Source organism: Cuculus canorus, chromosome 20, assembly GCF_017976375.1.
Source record: "Cuculus canorus isolate bCucCan1 chromosome 20, bCucCan1.pri, whole genome shotgun sequence".
NCBI classification, from domain to species: Eukaryota; Metazoa; Chordata; class Aves; order Cuculiformes; family Cuculidae; genus Cuculus; species Cuculus canorus.
In genome coordinates, this window is record NC_071420.1 from 8255514 (window position 1) to 8278929 (window position 23416).

Genomic DNA, 23416 nt, shown 5'->3' on the forward strand with positions numbered 1-23416 from the left:
AAGAACCAACATCCCCAACTTGCTTAATCGTAAGCGCAGCATCAAACCTTGTAACTGAAAGGCAGGACTGGGCGATGAGAGGGGTAAAGCCAGGAGTGAGGGTGTGCTGTGAGGAGAGCAAACCTTCAGGAGGAAGGTGATGGAGATGGTAGAGCACATCACCTGCCAGCAGAAGTGCTGGAAATCAAGTTGCTCTGTAAAATCAAAGCTAGCCCTAAGCAAAATGTGTCATTGGAGATGGAGTGGGTGGGAGAGACATCCCTGATGGCTTGACAGAGGGGAGGAACCAGGCTTATCAATGTTTCTCGCCTCCAGATTCTGTTACTTGTCTCTCTGTTTTATGCTAAACAGAGCTGGAAGCTGCAGCCTCCGCTCCAGCTCTGACAGCCTCTGAGCCTCACTGGCTCTGTCACGGGAAGGCTGTTTTCCGTCTTCCTTAAAGAACTGCTTGCTCTTGTCCGTTGTTCCTAGTGATGTGATCTGAGCATCCCCCCTCCCATAAACAGCCCTGACTTCTGTGTAAGCTGAATACTCCCCAGTGGTGTTGTGTGCAGGTGTCTGAAGCCGCCCCAGGCGTTGAACACCCGTTGTGGGGGGCTGTGAAGGAGAGATGGGGCTCGATCCCCTTCGGTTTTCATTCAGGCTGTCTCTGTAGATTCCTCCTGTCTTTGTCTCCTGAAGCCGGTGTGGGACGAACTGACTCCCATTGCTGAAACACTGTGGTGTCTCAGTTATTTGTGAGCCCTCAGGAATACCGTTTTGGAATTCTCCTTGCGGTTTTTCCTCCTCGGTGTCTGCTTGCAGCTTTCCCTGGAGCCCTGCCAGCCCTCCCTGCGCTCTGACCCAGCCTGTGTTGAAACCCTTACTCATGCCTTAATCACTTCCCGTCCCTGCTATTGCAATTCCCCCCTCGCAGCATCTGTAAATCTTTGCTACATTAATTCTCCAGAGTGTGCCTGCAGCAGGCTGCCTCCCTCCTTGGCCCATGAAGCTTCTGGCCACTCCTTGCTTTGCTCTCCTTGCAATTCCCTTTGCCGTTACGTCGCCGTTGTCCCTGGTTCGCTCTGCTCCCACCTTCTTCCCTTCCCTTTGGCTGATAGTCTCAATTTTTTGATTGTTTTTCTTTATCCTTTGGGAATGTTTTTGCATTTTTGTTAAGCAGCTTAGCTATTTCCTGTATTTTTCTTTCATTCTTTTAATACTTTTTGCATGAAGAGTTGTGTGATGGTTATTGCAACGGGCAAGGAATATGGAGGTTTTATTGCCTACCAGGAAGGGAAGAGTTATGTGACTTCACTAACGAGTCATGCTTAGGCTTTTGAAAGTCTTTTGCAGTGTTACTGCGAATCCATGAGGTCAGGTGCCCTTTTTCTGTAATATGGTTTTGGATTTGTTTTTAATGAAGGGAGCTGGAAAGCCCCATCTTGGACAATTCCTCCTGTGAATTTGGAGGTGGAAATAGGGGCCACGCAGCGTCTTGTGCTGAGGGCTGTTAGTGTGCCTTTGGGAGGCTCTGACAGTGCTTTCCCAAAGCAGATATGAGTCTTGGGTGATGCATGAGTTGGGATTTAACACCGGTCAGCAATTTTAGCTGCTTAAATCCCAAATTGAAGTTAAATTCTTGTTTGATGGGTCTGGGAGGCTTCAGCTGTGGGCCAGGACTACACGGTTAAAGTGAGAGTGCAAGGCTGGGGAAAAGAAGGCAACCATCACCCGTGCTTTTATAGGAGAAAAAAATGAAAGATCCAGACCCTCCTAGGGATGTGGGGAGGGAGTTGGGCACTGCTTCCTGGGAGCCTGTTCGGTGCTCTCCTACCCGTTCCCCATCTGATTTCTTTATGCTCTTCTCTTCCAGGTCTGTGATGATGGAAGAAGAGGTCCATCATCGAGAAGCTTGAACGGTGATACCAGGACAGCTCTTTGAAGCACTGGCAATACGAGCCTGAGATACACGAGACAGCAAACATGCTGAAGCCAAGTGGACTTAAAATCCCTGGCAGGGCTGGGAAGCACTCCAGCCTGGTGGGACGGGCATCAGGGACCACTGCAGCTGCGGTCACCACTGGTTCAAAAGAAGGTAAGGACTTGATTCATCAGGGGCATGAGCTGAGCCAGGTGGTCACCTGGCTTTAGACACAGATCTTTTGTGGTGCCAGTGTTCAGCAGGATGTGAAATTCCCCATCTATGTATAGATTGATGGTGAGCATGGATCAGAACAAGCGTAATGGGGTGGGTGAACGGCCTCCTTCTCCCAAGGAATGCACAAAACAGGCAGCAGGTTGTGGAGTGGGTGAGGGACGGTAGAGCCTGTGGTGTTCAGGGCTGATGGAGAGAGTTGCTGCCTCCTGTCTCACTTGTTTGTGTACCTGTACAGACACCGTACTTGAAGAGCTGGTAATGATTAGGCAGGTGGGAGCCTGACCCTCTGAAACTGTGTCCTGTAGCCATTGCTTCTGGCCTGTGATAAGGCAAGAGTAAGAACCAGGCACTTTAAGGTGATTTGTCCTGTGCTGACTGCCTTGAATTAGTGTCTTTGTTTGAACAAAAGAATTTGAGGCACTGGGATCTGGATAACAATTTACCTGGAAACACTTAACCACACTTTACTGTCTGATCTGTAGCCAATGTGCACATAAGCTATACAGACTGCTATGGTGCAGTATAATTAACACTTCAAAAGAGTTGGTGGTGCCCTTTGCTTAGAACTCATATTTTTCTGGCATCTTTGACTGCTGCATTGTCTTTTTATTAGTTATATTTTAACAAATGCTCAATGTGCAAGTTCTGTATGTGATGTTTTTCATTTCGCTTGGTTAAGAAGGCCTTTCCTCTTGGTTCTGGGGAAGAGCATCAGGATTCTGTATATCCTGTCAATCACTCGTACATTCAGTGTAGTATGCTTTTTATGTAGAAAATGCAGCTGCCTCCTTGAGATCTGTCAGCTTCTTGTCCTGTAATAATTTATGTCATTGCCCGCATGCCTGGTTACTTTGCTATGTGTTTCTGTCCCAAAAAATATATAGCATTTGGCAGAAGCAGAAAAGCCTTCTACCTGTCACTTTTTGTATAGGGGATAATATTGGACAAAACTTGCTTTTGCATGCTTTGACCAATTAGCCTGCGATAATGATACTGCAAAAATGAAGCTGACCGTTCTGCTGTCTGTTGAGAGAGTAGTGCAGAAGTATTAGTTGTTTAAAAAAATAAAAACCCACATCTCTCTGAAGCTACTGTTGTGGTGGGACGCATTTCTTTGTCCCCTGAACATCCTCTTATGAGAAGAAGCTTCAGGCATGACCTCTACATGGGACTTCGTGGCAAAGACCTCACTTTGTGCTGAGAGACCCTGGCTCTGCCCTGTCATTACATCTCAGGGCTCTGCTTTCCCCACAGGTTCCTTCAGCTGAGTTTTCTCTTCTTTCAGTGACTGATAGTGTATAAATCGTCTCTTCCACCTTGTCAATTCTTTCCTTGAGCAGGATTGTGAAAACCACAGTTATAACTTGCTCTTCTGCACACGTTCAGGGTCTTGTTTGAGGGGTCAGGCACTGCCTGAGCTCATGGGCTGAATTCCAGTTACTTCCCTGTTAGAGCTGCTTCATTCCCTAGCTGAGGACTTGCCTCTATGTGTAGAGAAAAACCTTTGGATCGAACCTTTCTGTGTTTAAGTGGGTTTTAATATTAGAGTATTTTCATAATTCAGTATCGAAATCTAAGATAAACTTCTGTTTGCTAGAGAGAAGTGCAAATTGACAAAGGAATTTCTTAGGATAAGGTTTATAAGCTTGGCTGTTTGTTTTGGAATTATTGGATCTGTCTCTCTATTTCCCCCTTGTTTCTCTTACTGTGGTTGATAAACGAACTTGGACTCCAGTGAAGTGACTGTTGAGCTCCCAGTTGCAAATCTCTCAAAGTGCTTCATGCTGGATTTCTAATTGCAGTGTGGTGTGGACTTACTTTCAATTGATTTTTATCATAGCAGAGTTGGGGTTGTTCAGCCTGGAGAAGAGAAGGCTGCAGGGAGACTTTAGAGCAGCTTCCAGTGCTGAAAGAGGCTCTGGGAAAGCTGGGGAGGGGCTCTGGATCAGGGAGTGCAGGGATAGGATGAGGGGGAACAGTTTTGAACTGAAAGAGGGGAGATTGAGATGAGATCTTAGGGAGAAATGTTTTGCTGTGAGGGTGGGGAGGCCCTGGCCCAGGTTGCCCAGAGCAGTGGTGGCTGCCCCATCCCTGGAGGGGTTCCAGGCCAGGTTGGATGGGGCTTGGGGCCTCTGATCCAGTGGGAGGTGTCCCTGCCCATGGCAGAGGGGTGACATTTGGTGTGCTTTGAGGTCCCTTCCAACCCAACCCATTCCAAGGAACAAAGAGGGAGAAGATCCTAAGCCTGTCATCCCCTGGGAGGTTTTGCACAGAGGCGTCTTGATGGACACAGTCAGCCTGTGTGTGGCAGTATGAAAGAGTCAGCACCGATCGTCAGTGCTGGGTCCGATGCTGCCTCTGAGCTGAATGCAACGCTTGTGTGCTGGAGCTTTTGTGCCTTGTTCCGCTACAGCCATCCATCACGGGGCTGGATGGTCAGCAAAGCCGGCTGAGCGCGGGCAGGATCTGCACCACACTGACTTTGACCTTTGCCTGAGAAGTCCTTAACGTGTCTTGTTCCTGGCAAAATATATGGAGAAGGGGAGAAGTCCTGGGACGGTGGGCTTGTGCCGATGTGCTGTGAGCTGCACTGCTGCTCCTAAACCCCTTGGGATGGAGCAGGGGGCTTTGCAGGAGTCCTGAAGCTGCTGGAGCACTTGACAATGAGCCATTCCTACCTTGAAGGCGAGAACATAGCACAACGGGGCTGTTTACCCAGCGTGTGCTTGGTGGATGGCTGCAGTAGGGCTTGTAGCATCATCCTCTCGCTCTGTCCCCTGTACGAGAGCAAGGTCTGTACCTGATCTTCCTCTGGCAAATCTCTTCAAATGCTTGGTCTTCGCCGACTCCTGCTCCTCTCCTTCCCAATAATGATCTGAAATGCTGACAAAGCATACATCCCAAAATCCTGTTGCCTTTCCTTTGTGCCTCAGTCTGAGCACAGCAGCATCTGTTCTAGCCGTGGGGCCCAGCCACAGCCCAGGCAGTCATGGGATTCAGCCTTTGGTGGGGAAAACCTCCAAGAAAAAATATTCTTTTTCCTGTCAAAGAGGTTTCTTTCTTTTTCAGTGCCCACATCACTAAAATCCTGATCACAGCAGGCACTTACATAGACTTTGGGGATATCTGCAGCCAAAGAATTTGGTGGGAAATGGTCCTGGAGACTGGATTCCGTTACCTTTCTAGGGATTAATCAAGTGTGCGCCACCAGAGGATGATAGAGCTTTGCTCCATCCTCCCTCCTCTGTCTTGCTGGCCTGAATCACTCAACCTCTGGCCTCGAAAGTGCATCACTGCTGATAATTCACAGCAGTGCTGATAACCAGCCCTTATCAAGAGGAGGCGACTATAAGTCAGCCTGAGGGCTGTTAGCGCTGGAGTGTGCAGTCAGCTGAGTGCTTTCCCCAGGGCTACACCATTGGTGCCTTTCTAACGTACAGAGGGACAATAGCAGAGACAGAGCGGCTGAAAACAATTTTCTTTTGTGTGTTTAATGTGAATAGTGCAAAGAGCTTTTTCTGTTTTCTTCTCTCTTCTGTCCCTGCCTAGGAAAGTGCCCTCCTGTGATATGTTGGGTGTTTGCTAGGATGGAAGTGTTGTCTGAAGATGCCAAGGTCTTAAAGTTGCATGAAGGAGGCTGTATGGGAGAAACCCTGTGGAAACTGTGAGCTGTGCTCTGTGCTGTCCCTGCCCGTGGCAGCGGGGTTGGAACTGGATGATCTTTAAGGTCCCTTATGACCCAAACTGTCCCATGATTTGCAAGAGCTCTGTGAGCTGTGTCTGTGCATGGAGAGTGCTGCTGGGGAATTGTCAGAGTCTGCCTGTCTCCAGGGGGAGCTGAGAGTACCGGACTTTTCTGAGCTCGTGCATTGTCTCCCCCACTTAACTGCCTCTTGCCAGAAACGCTAAAGGGGATTTCTTCATTTTCTTATGCATTTGATGAATCACCTGAGCCCTACAGCTTGGTGAAAGAAAACCCTTTTTGTTTTGTAGCACTGTATTTTATAATCACATTGCCCTTTTTTAATTTGCCACCTTGGGGGCAGGCAGAAATCTCAAAGAAGCGTGAAGTATAGTTGTGAAAGACAACCATAAAGCTAATAAAGTGCAGGACTGAACTGTAACAGTGTACAGTCTGTTGGCTATGAGCTGTGTCTTGGCTGTGGTGGCCTGGGGCTGGCTCAGAAAGACCCCTCATCTAGGTTACATCTTCCAGAGTGGGTGTCAAAGAAGGTGCTCGTTCTCCAGTTGCACCTGTGAGTTGTTCAGAGAGTCATGAGATGCAAATGGATTTTGGAGAGCTTTGCACTTTCTTCCTCCCTACCTCCCCACAAACTGATCAGTCTTGTCTGCAGAAGTGTGAAGAGATGTGCTTTCCTTTATTCCTGAGACTGGACTGCACAAAGATGCTTTGATTTCTTCTTTCCCTCAGCGCTCTGTCCATGTTCTTTTGTAGCAAGTCAAGTGTCTCTCATCCATCTCTCACCTATTCCTGGGCAGCAGAGATGTACCCTGCTAAACATTTCCATGTACTATTGACAACTCACTTCTCTAACAAAACAGAGGATGGATACAGATGTAGGTTGCTGGGGATGTGCATATATAATTCCACAATCGATAGCTTTAGGTTTCCATAGAGACACATCTGATGTAGTCAGTGTGTAAGACAAGCTGACTTAGTGTATCCAAGTTATTTTTCCTGAACACTTACTCAGAGCCCCTGTTTCTCACCAGCTCGCAGAGCTTTGAACTTTCCTGAAGTGGAGCCTGGCTGTGTCCCCTCCCTGAGCTGGCACTTCCAAAGTTCCATGAGTTGTAAGGGCTCTTTGTGGTGGTATTCTGGGTTGGGCACATTGTGGTGGTGTGGCTGGGAGCTGCTTTTTTTTTTGTGAAGGACAGCCAAAATGGTCATTTCCACTGAAAGTCGGTGAGAGAATGGCACCTGACGTGGATTCTTGGAAAACATTATCCTCAATGAGTGGTGTTCATGCTGACTGTTCACCTCCCTTCTCTCCCATAAAGCTGCAACAATGGAAAGAAGTCCAGCTGCTTTGTGGTAACTATTTTCCTTAAAACAGGACTGAAAATTCATCTGTAGTTGTCTTAGGAGAGGGTTTCCCACAAATGCATTGGAGTATTTCCTCTCCCTGAAGGAAAGAACATTCCTGCTCTCAACCCTTTGTGCAAGAAGTTTCTGTGCTGAAAGTGAGGGTCACTGCTAAAGGGCTCAATGTAATATTTGGATTTCTCGTTACTTACAAAGCTCATATGTCTTGGTTTCTTTCCCACCCTCCTCCTGGAAAAGCCTGCTCTTGCCTGGAGTTTCAGGATGGAGAGAGAATGGTAGCTGTGATGAATGGGTGCACACAGCCTTCCCAGCTGGTGGAACAGGTGAAGGCTGCTGGGAAGGGGAGCGTTCACGTTTCAGAGGAGTTTTTGTCTGCACAGAGCAGCTTTAGAGTAGCTTGGGTAGAAAAAGTCTTGCCTTTCATACTGCATTTTGCTGTCAGCTGGCTCTAGCATTCATTTACAGAGCTTTTTATGGTTCTTAAATCTCTTTAATGAAAGAATTCTGGCAAATGGAGGGGGAGAAAAGGAAAATTAGTATTTGCAGATGGAGCTGGGGCTGCACTGGGAGTCAACACTGAAGGCAGAAAAGCCCAAACCCGTTATATTTTCTGTGATACTTAAACACACCCAGTCTGAACCCAGCCTACATCTTGCAGATGGATCCGGTCTTTTGGATTGGGCAGGTATGAGTATCTGGGACTTGACTATCACATTTGGGCATGGCTGCGAGTGTCAAAACCGCTTTTTAGTGGGTACCCAGTTTTATTGCCAAAACCAATACTTTGACAGCTAAAATATATGGCATTGACAGGAACCTGGGAACGCTTTCTCATTTTCATATAATTGCACATACATTATTTTTCATGAAAAATAAATATATGGAGCTATTAATATTTGCTGCTTAATGTCCACCTTTGCAAATACCATATGACGCTTTTGTTCACTAAAAATAAAAGCAAAGTGGACTGGAGCGCTCACAGGGCCGTTGAAGACCAGAAGGTCACTGGCTCCCTAAGGTAATTAAACTAAGCAAGTTGTAATAAGGGGTTTATAAGCCCGAGCTGTGCTGGTTATTGGAGAAGTTAGTGGCGCTTAGTTCCTGGTTGCTGAGGCTGGTTCCATCCCAAGGGATGGTTACTGTGCTGAGGGATGAGCTCCTTGGTGTTCAGGCAGCAGCTGGGATGGGTTTGCTGGGTGCAGTCCTGGAGTTTGCATTAGGTGGAATGTGTGATCAGAGCTTCTGGGTCTTCAGAGCTCTCACAACAACATGAACGTGATAAGTCACTCCCAGGATTGGAGAACAAGAAGAGGCCAACGGAGGGTTGAACACAGTGGACTCCATAGGTTACATTCCGGGTCCTGCTTGCAGTTGAAGGAGGCTTCCTGTGAAATTGATGTGTTGTAATTTTTTTACTAGGGTTGAGTTGGCTTTTGAGTCTTCTGGGGGTGGTGGCATTAAGTTTTGTCTTCTGATTTATTTTCTGAAGGCTGCACCTGGTTTCAGAGACTCAGCAGCTCTGTATAGAAAAGTTCCTTCACATCCATCTGGACCCCAGCATTAAGGAGCCGTCCTGCAGGAATTCTGCCTAAGGAGTGTGGATCTCCCCACCACCGTAGCTGTTCTGTAGGATTAGTGCCTTATTCTCAGTGGGAAATCTTCTTTTTTATTTCTCTGCAACAGGATTAACAGCAGCATCTTGGTGAATTAACTGGGAAATCCCTTGTTTGCCCCTAAATTTTTCTCAGGGTTTTGTTGGAGTAAATCAGCTGGAGTCATAGCAATAAGAAATGATTTCTGTTGCCTCTAGGGTTATTTTGCAGTACAACAAAGAAGGCAGGTGTCCTCGATGAGGAATTCATGCCTTGGTGATAAGAGAGAGCTTGGGGTGGTTATTCTCAGGTAGTCATTGATGGTTTGGCAGTGACTTAGCACAGGCGTTTTTCATTAAGCTGCAAGAAATATGGCTGAAGCTGCCAGGTTTTGGATAAATATTACTTCTCACTCCCAAATAAATATGAAAAACACTAAACTACTGTTTTGTCTGAAACAAAAGAAATGGGATTGTGGTGTCCAGAGCAGCTGATTGACTGGCACAGACATAGGGAGCCTATTCTTGTCTATTCAAAGCCTTTGTGCCTCTTGATTAATATCAACTTGGGATGTTGGTGAATTGAGAGAAAAGACCCCATATCATGGGGCCAGAGGCAGCTATTATTTCAAGCAAACGTTTGGTTTTTTCCCCATTTTGCTGCTGGCCTCCTGGAGTGATCGGAATTGTCAGCTCTCATCTGAGTGCTGTCCTCAATTAAATCCACGCTGCAAAGCGTGAGTGATTATTCCTTGAGTCAGATGAGTGATCCTTGCTAGAAATGCTTCATCGGTGTCTGTGAAGTTTGATTAGGTGTTCCTTGATCGTAACAGGTCTGTGTACACGGCTTCTTCAGTTCCTAGGGGAACTGGGAAGTGCCAAGGAGCGTATTTTAGTAGCCAGAGGCATTTGATCTTATAGTATGGGGTATTATCTCTCAATTAGTACATTATCCACGTACACACAGGCAGGCGTCTGTTATCAGATACCTGAAAGGAAACAGGTGTACGTTTTCAAAGGAGGAAACAGCAAGTGAGGATTTGAGAGCTGCTGGTTTGCTAGTTTTGGATGGATGTGCAGTTCAAATGGAGAGTTGAGGCTGGGAGATGAGCTGAGGTGGCTGAAGGGCAGTGCAGTTGAGGGGTAGGAGCTGCAAAAACCAGCAGAGAAACTTTGAGTGATCGTTAGAGCATGAGCGTGTTTGTTCATTGTGTGGGGTGACTGAAGTGCCCTGCGTGTGGGTCGCACGGCTCTGTACAAATCCAGTGGCTCGTGGACACGGATGCTCTCATGAGACCCTGTGTATTTGCTGCTTAATCCCCTCTGTCTATCCAGAAGCCAAATGTTTCCTGGCATGGTTGTGGCCCAGCTGTTTGGCTATTAGCATAGGGCTGGTATTCTGCTCACACGGCCCTTTCATGAGCCAGTCTGTCTGAAATACATTTTGTACAGGGTTTTCTAGGCGGGGGTTTTGGTGGTGGTGGCCCCTGTCCTATTCCGCTTCCTCTCAAGCTGGGGAAGGACCTCTGGCAGCGTTTGTCTCCAAAGGAGAAGTGGTTTGATGCACTGCAAACAATATCAAAGGACATTCAATCAATCTTGATTTAATCAGCTTTACAGGTGACATCTAGAGACGACTGGGACTCTGATTTTAATTGTCTTATTCATTAGATGCTCTTAGAAGGATTTGATATAGTTAATCCTTAATATTCAGTGTACTCATAGGCTGAGATGCGAGCGTGCGCTGGAGGCATACGGAGGTCAGACGTCCTCCTGCTCTCTCTGTCTGTAGCTCCTCACCGAACAGCAGGGAAAGAAAATCTGCTTCCCACAGATGTTCAGCTTATGGTGGTTTGAACGTAATGAACCGAATCTTGTTCAGCCGGGCTAGTGTAAGTCTGCAGGAACATGAGTGCGCTTGCAGTTACGCCCATTGGGGTAAGAGTGCAGCTTTGAGGCAGAATCTGTTCCTGCATGTCCTGCCTCAAACAATTGAACTAATCCTGCAAGAGCAGATTAATTGTTAGAGGCCTGAGTCAATATTCATTGAAATCAAAGGAAAGATTCCCTTTGGTATAGATGGATTTGGGATGAGAATCCATAGAATTACAGTGGCATCAAACTGTTGCTGTGTAATATGGGCTATTGGTCAGATTTGACCATCACACACTGCCCCTGCATGTGAGCATCCTCCTTGCAGGCGGTTAAATGGGTGAATTGATCTGCACAAAAACCTTAAAACATTCAGAATACTTCTTCTTTTCTTCTCTATTTTGGGTTCAGCAGGATATTTACTTAGTTTTAAAATAAAGATGCTAAAAGGTTATATCCCCTTAAAATAAATTGGTTTTATGTCGTAGTGAGGTCGGTAAGAAAACTCCATGTCTCACAACGCTCACTATAAAAGGATGAGTTGTCAAAACTGAGCTGTCTGTGACTTCAGCAGTTCCATTCAGATTACAGTTGGTGATGTCCCTATTACAAAATGTGACTGTTTTGGCAAATGCTGCTTTCCAGCACAGTAAACGCGTCCTGTGTGTGACATCTGGGTCAGGGATGGCCTGCAAGGATGCAGCAAAGTGCTTCGCTCGCATGCGCTCACTTACAGTATTCTTTGAGAAGGGAAATCTTTGTGCAGGGATTTTGTGAAGGGATTTTGAAATGGTTGCAGATGAAGGCAGTGATGAACTTTGCCAAGAGTACCTCTTCAACCAAACCTACCCCAGGAATTCAGGAGCTGCTGTGTGTGCTCCAGCATGCTGCCAGAGCTCTCGTTCGCGGCGCAGCGTTACAGAGGAGTTAACTGCTGCTGCAGGAGAATTCCCAAGCTGCTTTATCAATGCCTACCAAGCACGAGCTGTACGTCATTCCCACTTTGTGTAATTATAAGCCTGCTGTGCACATATGAAATCTGTTGAGACGCTCTGAATGCTTCAGCACTACCTGTGGAGCCCGAGGCTGTGAGGTGGGTCAGTGTTATGTGTTTCACATACAAGACAACGTAGAGAACTGGGTCTTGCCCTGACTTAGAGGTGAAAGTGGAACAGTTATCCTGGCCAACAGTTTTTTTTTCTAGCCGTTTGCCCTCTCGGTCCTGGCAGCAGGAGCAGCAGCTTCCCTCTCTGATGCTGCTTCCCATTGTCCTTTTCATTGACTAAAGTGCTGCGTCTGTAAACAGTTTGTGCAGCTGTAATTTGACTGAGGGTACGCAGTCACTGAGTGTAGTGGGTGTGTGTCTCAGTCCTCTGCTTGGGATCTGCTTGTCTTATTTCACACCTAAACACCTACAGTTGTTTAGGGTTCCCGTCCCTGAGGATGACAGGAGCCTTCTGTATTGCTATATAATTTATTTCACTGAATTGCTTTCTGCAGAATGTTATATTTGGAGGTTCGTATATCTGGAAGCTTCAAAAAAGCCTGCCAGGGTTTAGAAGGGCTTGATGCAGGCTTTGAACAAAACATTTCAGGTAAGGATGGTGTGATGATGAGAAAACCCTGACCCCTAGAAAGAGCTTGGGGACATCATTGTCACTGATTGATGACTGTCTTGGCTGGCAACTTGCTGTTCAGAGGATGAAAGCATAAAACTGATCGTCAGATAAAGTTCTGAAGAAGTGACATGGAAGAAGGGGAAAGGGCACGTGCAAGTCCTTCAGATCAGGAAGATGTTCTGAGATTGGGAACGTGCTGTGTGCTTAGGGCAGTCATTTGATGCCTGGTGGGATCATCTGCTGAGACAGCTCTCAATGAGACAGCCGCCACTGCTTTGTCCGGGACCTCTCACCACCCATTGTGGATTTCTCCCCTGCCACCTATGTCTTTGCCCACCATCACTCCTGGAAGGTGATGCAGTGGGACCAGCAGGATGAGGGAGGGGATTCTGTCCCTCTGCTCTGCTCTGCTCTCATGAGACCCCACCTGGAGCTTTGTGTTCAGTTCTGGAGTCCTCAGCACAGGAAGGACATGGAGTTGTTGGAGCAAGTCCAGAGGAGGCCACGGAGATGATCCGAGGGCTGGAGCACCTCCGATGCAAGGATAGGCTGGGAGAATTGGGGTTGTTCAGCCTGGAGAAGAGAAGGCTGTGGGGAGACCATAGAGCAGCTTCCGGTGCTGAAAGGAGCTCCAGGAAAGCTGGGGAGGGGCTCTGGGTCAGGGATTGCAGGGAGAGGATGAGTGGGAATGGTTCTGAGCTGCAAGAGAGGAGATGGAGATGAGATCTTAGGGAGAAATGTTCTGCTGTGAGGGTGGGGAGGCCCTGGCTGACGTTGTCCAGGGAAGTGGTGGCTGCTTCATCCCTGGAGGTGTTCAAGGCCAGGTTGGATGGGGTTATGGGCAACATGACCTAGAGGGAGGTGTCCCTGCTTATGAAGGTGTGGGAATTGGATGGGCTGTGAGGTTCCTTCCCCCCCGGATCATTCTACGGTTCTCCAATTTCTGGTGATAGCTGAGACCTAGAGCTCTTTGGTTTGAGATTCTTGCTGTGGGTTTCTGTGCTCATATCATAGCTCAGATATTTTTTAGCATCACATCTGGATCGTCATGGATGTGTTTTCTCTCAAAAAACACAGTAAAAAAAGCATTAGGCATCTGCTGCAAATAGGTGATCTGGATTTTCTACGAATGGTGCCTGTTCATGTACAGCTCATTGCCTTTTCAATTGGATACTTAGCTGTTTAAGCCAGATATCTGGAATAAAGTAGATGACTCAGTGTTAATCTGCTCTCAAATATCCTTTTTATTAGATTAGGCAAAACAAAAACAGCCCAACAAACTCTGTGTTCTTCATAGCATGGATGTGTACAATCAGGCTATTGTGTGCCCTTTGCGGGAGATGTATAGCCCCTGCGATCCACGCATGGATGTATGGCTGCGAAACTAAATGGCCCATGAAGTCGTGAATCAAAGCTGTGTTTCAGCACAGCCCGGGGGGTTGTGTGCAAGTTTGGCCATTAGGAAATGTTGGTAGCTCCTACAGTTCCCCTGGGATCCTGGGGATGCTGTGGATGGCCCCTAATGTGTCCCTCTCACACAAGTCGGATGGGTGATTCAAAGTGATGGTATAATTGGATTGCTGTCATGTTTCTAGTGGGAATGGAAAATACCTACATGCAAGACAAAGCGCGATGCTTGCCTTTCTGCTGATGCCATCCCAGTGGTTCAATTAACAATGGCTTAACTCCCTGCTGTCTTCCAGGAGAGCTGGTTCCACTGCAAACAAGCCCTTCAGCATGCTGATAGGACCTAATCAAGCATCCTCATTTGTTATTGCATGTAGGTTTTAAGTTTTTGCATTTTTCCGCTCAAGACTGGCTGCAGACAGGGCATAAGAGAAAAGTACCTTTCCCACCCGCGGGCTGCGAGTTCTTGCAAAGAGCAATCGCTGAAGATTGGCCCAACTCCTGCCAGGGGGAAGCAGGGCAAAGTGAGAGTCATAGAATCATGGAATGGTTTGGGTTGGAAGAGGCCTTAAAGTCCATCCAGTTCCAACTCCTCTGCTATGTGCAGGGATCCTGGTTGCTCAAAGCCCCATCCAGCATGGCCTTCAACGCCTCCAAGGGCATCCCTGTAATATTAGGAACTCAAAGAAAAGCTTGTGGTTGTACCTAGGAAATATTTGAGGTTCAGCAGGTAGAATTATCAGTCAAGAGGGAAAGAGTAGGGGAGATGTTACTGATGTGGTCTATTGGTATGTCTAACCCTTCACATGGGGAAGACCTCCAAGTGCCAGCAGAACACTTGCTGCCTGAACTTGCAACTTCCAGCTGTGCAAATGCAGCCCTGGCTTGAATTAAGGGTGCTTTCAGCTTGAGCGGGGGCCACGTGGGCCTCTGAGGTGCTCCTGGCCCCAAGCTGGTAGTGCGGTGGGAGCACAGGTATGAGCGACACGGCTCATCAGCTGTCCTGCCAGGCAAGAAATGCTGTGTTACGGTAGAGCTCATCTGACTTGAGTGGGGTAACCAGATCATCTGAGTGCTGTGGAGCTGTAAGAGGGTTATAATTCTTGTTATGTACTGAAGTAAGTGCTCTGCCCAAAGGCAGTCTGTGCCAAAGTTGGAGTTGAACTGGGCTCTTTCTCAGTCCTTTAACTGTCTTTTCCACTGGGTTATCAGAGGGACGGCCTCTCTGCTCGTGTGTGGCTGCTCAAGTTATGTTCCATGAGTAAATATCCGGAGTCACACGCACACAGCACATTCTTCTGCATCACATTCCCAGCACAGGCTGTTGGTTTTGGAGCTGCTGGTCCCCTGCTTTGGCTCTGCTCTGATCATAAAGTAATAATTACTCTCTTGTTAGAGCAAATCAGGCTATTTTTTGGTGCCTTCTCTTCTACATTTTATTGCTAGTGAGCTAATTCCATCATTTCTGAGCGAATAAGTCAATGGCCTCTCCGCGTGCACCTGCTTGAGCAATGCGCTGCTTGGCTGCTCATCCTTTTCAGCTAGTGCGGTAACTGGTTTGGAATGGCACCAAAATCCATCTGAGTGGGTTTTATGGGGAAATGATGCCTGAGCAAAAATTCTACGCTTTAAGATGGCTGTGAAATTTCAAACCCCTGCTGCTTGATTGCTTTTCTGGTAGAGAGGGAGAGCAATGTGCTTTAATTGGTTGCTCTTTGGGACTCTAACTTCTCCAGTTCAGGACCTGTCCTGCTCCTCTCTCTGTGCTCTGCCTGGGAAATCGTTTATAAATGTCTCATTAAAGACCTGTGTCTGCTTCCTTTTCTTTCTTTTTGTCAGCGGATCAGCTCAGTGAGAGCAGCTGTCTTTACTTCCGTAATAGCAGCCCTGAAACCACGCTTGTGCCTTACAAATTCCCACAGCCTAAGAAACCGTGGACAACTGTGCACGTATGTATGTGCCGGGGTTTGTAGACATGGTAGGTTTACACTGAGCTCTTTCCCAAGCTTTTCCGTGCTGCTTTGAAAAGAAAAGCCTCTAAGAAGTTAGCTTTGTACTAGGTTTAAAAAGAAGCTGAACATATGGTGTGATTCCAGCGATGCAGCCGGAGAGCCGGAGCTGGGTGTGAGCGCCGGGGCTGCTGGAAGGAAGCTCACCGTGAGCCGTCCCTGTGAGTGGATCTCCCCAGGTTGGCGTTCTCTGTCTCGGGGCTGTTCATGGATTACATCGTGCTGCTTTTTAACACCCTTTGCTGTCTGTAAGTCTTTTAGTGATTGCAGTGGTCCGGGTGAAGTGACCCAGGTTGTATGTGGGGCTGGGAGGACAGGACTTAGCGAATCTTTCCAGTGAAGTGCTTATTTAAATGGAGAAATATATCTTCTACATAGATTAAGCTATGGTGAGTAAAGTGAATAATGCTTCTAAGGGGAATATCCTCTGGCTGAAGGGATTTTATTATTTATTTACAGAAGAATGAAGTCTGTATTATACACCAGGGGTTACTTTATCACAGTTCTAGTTGTTTCAGATATGTCTATGACTTATTTCTAGAGGATGGGGGTGGCACGGGCTAAGGAGGAAGGCATGGATGCTCCATCCTCTTTTGTCAAACCTGCAACACCCTTAAAAATCTTGAGATTTTTATTTTCATTCTTCTTTGGGAAAATGTGGTGCTGCTCCAGGGGTTTGGTAGATGGGCCTCTTTTCCAGACTGGGAAATGTTGAATGGCATAGTGAAACAGGAATGTTGAAAGAATGTCCTTATGCTTTTAGAAGTGATACTTAGGTAAAAAATAAGACTTTTCACTTGAGATAAATAGATCCTTCCATATGCTGTGAGTTAATTATCCCACTGTGGAAGAAACCTTGTGCGTTTTCTACTTGTCACTCGCCTCCCTAGTGCCGTGTTCTGCCAGAACCAATCTGCTCTGCATATTTTGTTGACTATCACTGTTTATCTGAAAAACTTAGTCCTTGCACATAACAAATATATCTTTGAGTTTGGTTTCTTTTAAGAATTAGACTGGATCTGCTCTAGCATAGCAGGTAAACCCCAGCATCCTTCATCCCTCCCCTCTCCAGCAGGCACCGAGAATGCCTGTCTTGCCTGTGGCAGAGCGGATTTCGTACTAGTCAGGCTCTTGAATGAGACCTTTATAAGAAAGGCTTTGTTCAGAATGTCTGTTTGAGGTTCAGTGCCCTCCCAGCTGCCCTTGTGAAGACAAATATCTGCCTCAATGGGCATCTTGCATTCAGTGCAAAGCGGTTTTGCAGTGGTTCTGGTTTGATTTTGCTTGCTCATTCGTAGTTCGTTCTTATTGTCCTCTTTTTCTTCCTCCTTATCACAAGTTTCTTTTGAGGTATGTCTTCCCCCTTCAAAGGAGCCAGAGCCAGTGATGCCTAAGCTGTATCAGATCTTAGTACCCATGCCGTGGGGGTGATTGTGGAGAACAGCAGGGGCAAGAGATTTCCAGGGTGCCAGATGCTGATCTTGTCTCCAGTCATTGCATTGAAGTCCCATGGGACAGACGATGACAGCCTCAACTTTTCAGCTCTGAGCTTGCAGGGCTTTCAGTCCTTGTTTCCAAGTCAGCCATAAATCTCTCGGGCTGGTTCCTCCCACGCTGTGCTGCCAGGCATCGGGCTATTGCCTGCAAAGCATTGCTCTCTCTCGCAGTCGCCTCTTCCCTCTCTTTCTGCCTTATCCCGCAGCTTGAAAAGGCTGTGATAAATCTTTCAGAAAACAGCTGCTTCATTGCTGTGCTCAATAATTTGAATTTGAGTATGGCAGAGCGGGCAGGCTTTCACTGGATTGCCAACAACGTCATGTTTATGTAACCCAAGCTGCTCTGAGAAGCTCCAGTCCCTCTGTGGGAACTTAGAAATTGCATGTGGTGAGGGCTGAGCATCGCTGAGTGCGGCCAAGGCAGGAGACCGCCAGCCCTTCTCCCACGGGGGACCCCGTCAGCCTCCCGGGCTGCTGCTGACACTGCCAGTGAGGCCGTGTCACTCTGCCTGTGTGGGTGGCAGCTCCTGGGGCTGTAGCAGGTGTACCTTCTTGTCTCTCACCTGGTAGACCAGCTCCGGTAGTCAACGAGGACCGAGGCTTTGACAGCAGATGCTCTGGACTATCCTTCATTGCAGAGCACTGGGACAGGCAGCCTGGAGAGGTTGTGGAACCTTCTTCTCAGGCCACTGACCACTCAAGTGTCGCCGGTAACTACCAGGATCTGTCTCTCTTTCCTTTTTGCTGCTGGGTGCAGGAGGGGCGATGGCCCCTGTGGCTGCACCAGGGACATCAATAAAGCAGTGAAACAACGGGAAGGGTCGATTGATTTGCTGCTCTGCCAGGCCAGCAGCTCTGTGCAGCCACGCAAGGAACCTGTTACCACCAGGCTCACAACAGGCTGTGAAGGTGGCTGCTTGGAATTACGTCTGCGTATTTATCTCCAGGCTCCTGAATGCCAGAATCTCTCCAATGGGGTGAGGCTGAGAGACCTGAGTCTGTTCAGCCTGGGGAAGAGAAGGCTGAGAGGAGACCTCATCAATGCTTAAGAATATCTAAGGGGTGGGTGTCAAGAGGATGGGGCCAGACTCTGTTCAGAGGTGCCTGGTGACAGGACAAGGGGCAGTGGGCACAAACTGGAGCAAAAGAATTTGCATCTTGACATGGGGAAACCTTTCCTTTGAGGATGACGGAGCACTGGAGCACGCTGCCCAGGGAGACTGTGAAATCTCTTTCTCTGGAGACATTCAAACCCTACCTGGATGAATTTCTGTGCAACCTGCTGGGAGTGAACCTGATTTAGCTGAGGAGTTGGACTGGATGAGCTGCAGACGTCCCTTCCAACCCCCACTGTTCTGTGATTCTGTTCCCCCTTCTGTAGGGGAAGCTCTAACCATCTCTGCTGAACATCAGTCAGTGAATTTCTGTAGTGTTGTGCTTTGAGATGAAATGATATTGCAGAGCCAGAGAGGCTTACGGTAATAGTAATATAAAAGCGCTGGGTAAAAACCAAAAAACTGATAGGAGCTGATAGGTACATGGCTGTAAAGTGCACTACTGCTCTACATCTCCGGCTCTTAGTGGAGGGTTGTGGTCTGTTGAGTGGGAACATATTGTCCACCCCAAGTGCTTGGTACCTCCCTGGAGATGGAACAGGCAGTGTCTGACGTCTCAGCTGAGACCACATCCCCATGTCGTCATCCGAGCGTTGAATCAAGCAGTGAGCCCGGCTGTTCTAATGTCCCTTAGGCTCTTGCCCTGTGGCAGTGCAAACAGCTGTTATTCCTTTTAACTGGCACCATTTTGCCAGCAGTAGTGTTTTCCAGCTGACAAAATCTGTCTTGACTTCAAATGGGCGCTATGGTCCCCTGGTCACAGGACTGTCCTGCAGCCCTGCCCAGGCTGGGAGGGAGCAGAGCTGGTACCCAGGTTTCTTGACTGGTTAGTTTGGTTACAGAGCTGCACGTTGGGAGATCCTTGTGATCTGCGAGGCATGCTGCCCTGTCGCAGGTTAGTGGCATCTCTAGCGTGGGCCAGGGTGTAGTGTCCTTGAGTCTCATGACAGTGACACTTCTGCCAGGCTGGTTGTGGCTTTTCTTGCTGGCTGGTGGCTGAGGAGCTTATCGATTGCCGTGAGGAGGGAACTCAGCCTGGTAGCACGTCAGGCTGTCTCGTGATGTCGTGGGATTTGAGGGTAAAAACTTCCAAAATTTAAAATGCAGAAGGAAAAAGATCTCTCTTTGCGACATTGTAAAGTTCTTTTGTAAATATAGTGTGTGTTCTTGTTTTCTCCTCCCTTCCTGGCATGAGGTGCTACTCTAGTATATCTCTTTTATTCTTTTTTCTTTCTCTCTTTTAAACCTAATGTGCCTCCATTTTATCAATTAACTGCCTGTCTCCTGATTCCCATGACAACGCAACAGGCTGTGGTATTTCTGCTTCTTTTGGCAGTTGGGGTGCCTGGCATGTGTCTCGGGGGCACTGAGACTACAAAGGAGTTCTGCAGGGAGTAGGAAATGCATGGGCAACACTCACTATGCCCTGCTTCTTGTGCTAAGCTATTTTTCTCTTCCTCTCCCTCCTCCTCTTTAGAAACAAATTTCCTTTCCTCTTTGTTTCAATCGCTTGGTGATAAGAAATGAGGAACTGAAGTGCTGTGGGAGGTTGGAAGATGTGGAGGGAGTGAGGGGATGCATGGTTTTGCTGTACTTAAGCATGGCACCAGGCTGAGCTTCTCATCAGGGGTCCTGCGAAGAAGGTTAGTCCCGCTGATGCTGCAGAGCAAGCGTTCTCTTCCTCTCGTTTCAACTTTCAGAGCATTTTTGAAGGGAGGTTTCTTTCTCCTTTACTTCACAAAGCTGTCTCTTCGCTCCTTCCTACAGCAGACGTTGTTTGCAGAAGTCCTTGTGCTTCTAAACGGTTTGGACACATGGCTTTCATTGACACGGTTAACAAGAGCCATGTGAACAGGCTGAAGCTTTGGTTAAAACCTTTAACCCCTCCAGCTTTTGGCTCTCAGAGATTTGTTTGGCCATTGAAGTGCTGGTGCCCTGTCAGTGGGAGGTGCCCCGTCTCTGTGGGCCTCTAAAACTGGTGGGATGAGTTTGCAAAAGGCGCCCTAAGCACCAGGTCTGCTGTAGTGGTTCATTAATGCATCGCAAGTGGACTTTAAGAAAGCGAAAAGGAAAATGGAGATTTCGAGTTGGATAAGATGCACGTTTAGCGGATGCTCTGTATGACTTTGATTTATAAATTGTTGTTCAGCACTGAAAGCTGTGACCTACAGGAAGAACAGTTAAACAGTAAAGAATGAGCCGTCTCATGAACACAATAGGGTTGTGAAGTTGGAAAGCCCATGTGGAAGGGATCCTGCTTACTGGTTGTTGCGTCTTGGAGCCTGGTGCCAGAGAGAAGGAGGGAGAGAGGAGCTGCTGCCGCAGTCCTGTCTGGCAAGCAAAGTTTGTGTTGGGCAGAGCAGCAGAGGGAAATCCTCCTGGACCTGGGAGAAAAGAGCTTTTCCCATCGCCAGCTTCCAGGTGAGCTGCTGAGTTAGATGCCCGATTCTGACATTCAAAGAGTTTCTGTAGCTTCTTGATTGGCATCGCCAGGGAACGGCAGAGTTAGAGTGGAAAATACTAAGTCTATGCTTTGAGTTTCTCTTGTGTAACTCTGTTCTCAACTTCATACCTGTGATCCGTACCTCTGCTTTGCTGTTAGTGAGTCTCTTGGAACTTGTTGGTGTCTAACTGGGGAGTCTGGGTAGAACAAGATGATCTTTCTTCTCCAGAAACAGCAAATCCAAATGACAGAGGCATAGGCCAGCTCTTTAGGTGCCTGTAGGATGGAGAAAGCTCAGGAATCGGGGGCTCTTGGATGGCATTCCTCTAAGCTGTAAGTGCTACTTGAAGAGCAGGGAACTCCAGATGTCAGATATTGGAGAGCAGTGCTGTTAGCTGATGTCTGGGCTATCTCAGGATGCTTGTGGGATTGAAGACAAGCTGCTCAGCGCTGCCTTTTGCCTTCTGAAGGGCTGGTGACCAAATACCTACCTGGGAGGATCAGAGCTTAGGCTGCTCACACTGCTCTGAGTGTTGTCTGGCCATCTCGTTAATGGGTCCATCAGACCTGAAGCTAAGAAGAATGGGTTAAGCTGAATCATAGTGACTCTTGGCTTCTCTGAAATCATAGTGCACAAAAGCCTGTTAGCTGCCCTGTAGGGAAATCAGTGGCTTAGTTATTATTTGGTGTGTGGGTGATGAAGGTCATGTAAAATACCAAGTTTTTACAATACAGCTGTACTGAAGAAGGTGAACCTTCTGGCAGTTCCTCGCTTACATCATGTGTCTTTGAATAATTCTGATGCTGAAGAATAATAATGCTTCTGCCTGTCCTGCTCTGCTTGGAAGGCTGTAATTAGATGTTTCCAGGGGATGGTGCAATTACTGTGGTTTGGCAGGGCTGCCTGTCCAACTCCTCGAATGAATGGAGTGCGTAAGGTCCCTCCGAAATTTTGGCTTTATGGGGAGCACATTGTTGCACCAAGAGCCCAAGGAACTGTTTTCTTTTCCCAGTTCAAGTCAGGTTCTGAAGGTGTTTGGTCTTTTGGTGAAATCCAGCAAGTCTAGCTGTGGTTTTAAATCCTGCCGTGCTGTTTGTTCAGCCCGGGACAGCCTTCCTGTCTTTCTTTGCTTGAGTTTCACTGCTGGAGGGTTTGCTTATCACGGCCACGTTGCAGAGGTGTTTGTGAGCCAATGTAACCTGATGGTTAACTCGCAGCCCTGATGAAGGCTGTTAGTGTGCAGTAACTCGGGCTCCAGTAGGACTAGAAAACCAGCTTTGATCTTTATTGAATTCAGGTGCAGCCCTCCCAGCTCTCTGTAGAGAAGAGTTGAGTTTGGCTGTTCTGCCCGGCACACCGCCTGCATCTGCCACAGAGGCAGCAGCGGTGCAAGGTCCGTGTTACGGCAGAAGGTCCGTGATACAGTACTCCACCAACCATGAAACCAGGATGGAAGCTGCGTTTCTAAGTTGACTTATTCTTATACCCATGAGAGAGATGCTTATCGCAGGCGTTGTTGGTGATAAACCCCCACAACCATCTCAGGTTATTACAGAGACTTTTTGAACTGGAACTTGCTGGTCCCTAATCTGGCTGCTTTACTGTCCTGTGCTATTAAGTGTCAGAATGAGAAAATGATGGCCTTATTTTCTGCTTATAATATTCTTTATGGATCACATGGGTGAAGCCCTGTAGCTTTCCCTCCATTCCTATTTAAAATATTTAGTAAGGATCAAAAAAATCTAACCATCCTTTGAGTGTGTCTTTTGTTTTTTGAGGTGAAATCAGTTCTTGGGTGTAACGCCATCCCTTCTAATGGAGCTCCTCTTGAGGTACCATCTCTTACAAGACTGAGAGTAACACAAACTTGAAAGTCAGATGTTTGCCACAAAATAAATAAGTTAATGAAGAATGTATACGGTTGAGAAAAGTTTAAAGCAGGGCGAAAGGCCGAGAGAGGGCAACTCGGAGGTTGCAGGGCATCGCTTTCTCCCAAGGAGCTGCTGAGGTTTGCTGGGAGCGCTGCAGGCTTGGTTGCTGCCAACCTTTTCAATGGGGAACGGTGTTTATGCTACTGTACTTTGTGTGCCCGTCACAGGAAAAGCCTCTCAAACATGCCCTGCGTGCTGTGTGTGTCCTGCTTGGCTAACGTTCTCAAGAGCTGCTCCAGCTCCAGCCCACCAAGCCCAGTGAGCAAGCTGGAGGTGGTTCTGTTCATGAGAGGACTTTGTGTGGTCATGCTCTAACTGTGGCACTAGATCAGATGGGTGTCAGAGCAGCCGGAGGTCCTGCTGTCTGCCAGGAGCCACAAACAAACTGGTGCGTTTGTGCTGTAGAGATTTGCCAAGTGTGTTGACTCTGGAGTCTAATGGTAACCAAAGTGTCGATATCAATCCCTTTCAATGCAGCTGCTTTAGCAGAAACTGTAGTTTCTTGCTGCTAGCTTTGAAACACTGGTGCTCTTTTCTCTCCCCTGACATTAGACCTTTAGCTAAGCTTTGAAGTATCTTAGTTTGAAAGCTTTTATGTTCTTCAGGCTTCCGAGGAGCTGAGCCTGATCTGTCAGGCCCATTACTTCTCAAAGAGCTGTGGAAATGGTGCAGGCTGAGCAGTAGTGATGACTGAGGCTGAACAAGTTTCACAGTTCATTTCAGA

At 47.5% G+C, this 23416-nt stretch overlaps 1 protein-coding gene across 5 annotated transcripts in view; it reads left to right on the forward strand.

The window, feature by feature from the left end:
* CLIP2 (CAP-Gly domain containing linker protein 2) overlaps positions 1 to 23416 on the forward strand; it is an 81188-nt gene that overhangs the window by 14119 nt on the left and 43653 nt on the right. For 4 of the 5 annotated variants that reach the window (XM_054085026.1, XM_054085025.1, XM_054085029.1 and 1 more), the window contains exon 2: positions 1856 to 2077. In XM_054085026.1, coding sequence (XP_053941001.1) covers positions 1966 to 2077 — 112 coding nt within the window. In that variant the 5' untranslated portion in view covers positions 1856 to 1965. Of the gene's footprint in view, positions 1 to 1255; positions 1356 to 1855; positions 2078 to 23416 lie in introns of those variants that run through there. The other variant, XM_054085028.1, reaches the window with a different exon arrangement.